This window comes from Octopus sinensis, linkage group LG30 (genome assembly GCF_006345805.1).
Source record: "Octopus sinensis linkage group LG30, ASM634580v1, whole genome shotgun sequence".
NCBI classification, from domain to species: Eukaryota; Metazoa; Mollusca; class Cephalopoda; order Octopoda; family Octopodidae; genus Octopus; species Octopus sinensis.
Window position 1 is genome coordinate 6,929,539 of NC_043026.1, and position 2,500 is coordinate 6,932,038.

The 2,500-nt window shown below is 39.4% G+C and overlaps 1 protein-coding gene across 1 annotated transcript in view; it reads right to left on the reverse strand.

Annotated features, from left to right (window-relative positions):
- Nucleotides 1-2,500, reverse strand: part of LOC115226299 (talin-2-like) — a 309,906-nt gene that overhangs the window by 193,458 nt on the left and 113,948 nt on the right. The window contains 1 exon segment of the mRNA XM_036515479.1: nucleotides 2,190-2,287. Coding sequence (XP_036371372.1) covers nucleotides 2,190-2,287 — 98 coding nt within the window.

Genomic DNA, 2,500 nt, shown 5'->3' on the forward strand with positions numbered 1-2,500 from the left:
ATATACATATACACATAAATCCACAAATATATATATATACATATATATGTGTATATAATATATATATATGTGTGTGTGTGTGTATATATATATATATACACACACACACCCTCATACACTCACATATACACACAACCCATATATACATAATAGGATGGTTGTTATATAGTGTTTCTAGAGTGTGGTGGTGGAGACAGTGATGATGATGATGAAGATTACAATCCTGGTGATAATGACCTTACTGATGATGGTGGTGGTGGTGGTGGTGGTGGTGGTGGTGGTGGTGGTGACAGTGGTAAAGTGAGACAATGATGCTGCTGCTGCTGGTAAACCCTCCCCTCCCCCACCATCACCGCCAATTAACCAAGAACTTCATAAATGGATTCTCTCACAAATTAACAACAAAATACAATTAAAACGCCTCTCGGAAAATAATAACAATAATAATAATAAAAAGAAAGAAAAACAAAAGATAAACAAAAAAGCAACAAATACTAAGAACAGGCAAAGGTAGTAGTGGTAGTAATAGTGGTGGGGATGGTAGTAGTAGTAGTAGTAGTGGAGGGTAGTAGTAGTGATGGAGGTGGTAGTAATAGTAGTTGTAGTAGCAGTAGTGGTGGGGATGGTAGTAGTAGTAGGTGTTGTAATATTAGTAGTGGTAGTAGTATCATCACAGTTGTCAATACAATGGCTGCTACTACTACTACTACTACTACTACTCTTCATCCACATAACACCACTGTTGCTACTGAGCTACCACCACCACCACGGCAACCACAACTTTTACTACCACCCCCACCACCACCACCACGGCAACCACAACTTTTACTACCACCCCCACCACCAAGACCATTATCTGTACAACTACCACCATCACCATCACCACCACCGTCATCATCAAGTAATTTCTCATTCAAGGCAATGGTCTTGGGTCGGTCATCAGGGGAAAAGTGATGCTCCAGCTGGGTCTTTCTGGGGTTTTGGGGAGTCTGCAGTTACTCCCCATAGTCATTGCAATTCCAAAATTCACTCTGGCCCCAGGGTGGTAGTTGGTGCCGTAGTCCTGGTTAAGAGTAACCGTATCCCAAGGAGAGTGGCCCCAGCAACAGCCACGGCAACGTAACTCTTTCTATTACAGGCACAAGGCCTGAAATTTTGGAGAGGTGGGGGGGGGACAGGCGATTACATCGACCCCAGAACTCAACTGATGATTTATTGACCCCGAAAGGATGAAAGGTGGCGGAATTTGAAATCAGAATGTAGCCGCGGGCAAAATACCACTGAGCATTTTGTCCAGTGGTGCTAACGATTCTGCCAGTTGTCCACCTTAATAATAATAATAATAATAATAATAATAATAATAATATAATAATAATAATAATAATCCTTTCTACCAAAGGCACAAAGCCTACTTAATTTATTGACCCTGAAAGGATGAAAGGCAAAGTCGACCTCAGCGGAATTTGAACTCAGAACGTAGCGACAGGTGAAATGCTGCCAAGTATTTCGTCCAGTGTGCTAATGATTCTGCCAGCTCACCTGAATAATATTTCTTTATGCTTTTACAGACATTCTGTAGAACAATACTCTGCGTAAAACCAAATAGATGGCACCCTAATCATAACATGAACTTCTAACTTGTTGTCTCTTGAGGTCTTTGGGTGAGACTTGGAGCCAACTTGTACAAACATAAAGCAAAGGTCAACCATATAATAATAATGATAATAATAAAAATATAAAGATTATATGCATATATATAATATGAGCAAATATAAAGATCTTGAAATAGAAATCAGCAAAATGTGGAACCTGAAGACTAAAACAATACCTGTTGTTATAGGTGCCCTGGGAATGATAGCAAAAGGGGCTGATTACTACCTAGCTCAGAGACTAGGAAACCCCAAAATGACAGAAATTCAAAAGATAGTGCTCATGGGAACTGCTCATATCCTACGTAAAATACTTTCTATGTAATCCCAAGTTTTAAAACAAACAATTTTCGTATGTCTTTTTTAGACATTCACTAGTACAACACTAAGTACAAAACCAAATATATGGCACCCTAGGCATAGCACCAACACGAACTTCCAACTTGTTGTCTCTTGAGGTCTCTGGGTGAGACTTGGAACCAACTTGTACAAATGTAAAGCAAAAGTCAAACATAGAATAATAATAATAATATCACATACCCCATTTCTCAGCAGAAAATATTCTAAAGATTTGCTTGGTTCCAACCATGTGCCTTTTTTTGGATCATCGTCGGCCAGGAAGAGACCATATTCAGCAGCTGCAAAAAAGAGAAAGACAAAGATGAAATTAAAGATTTATAAACATATCCAACCCACCGTTAGCCCAGCTCTCTAGTCAACCATCAACTCTTTGCAGGATCCCTTAATCCTGTAACTAACAGCTATACTTGTTAGAAGACTGATCCAGCAGGTGTAGGATCAAATATATCCCAGCCATGACCATCCCATCATCTTTTATTCAGACAAGTGTA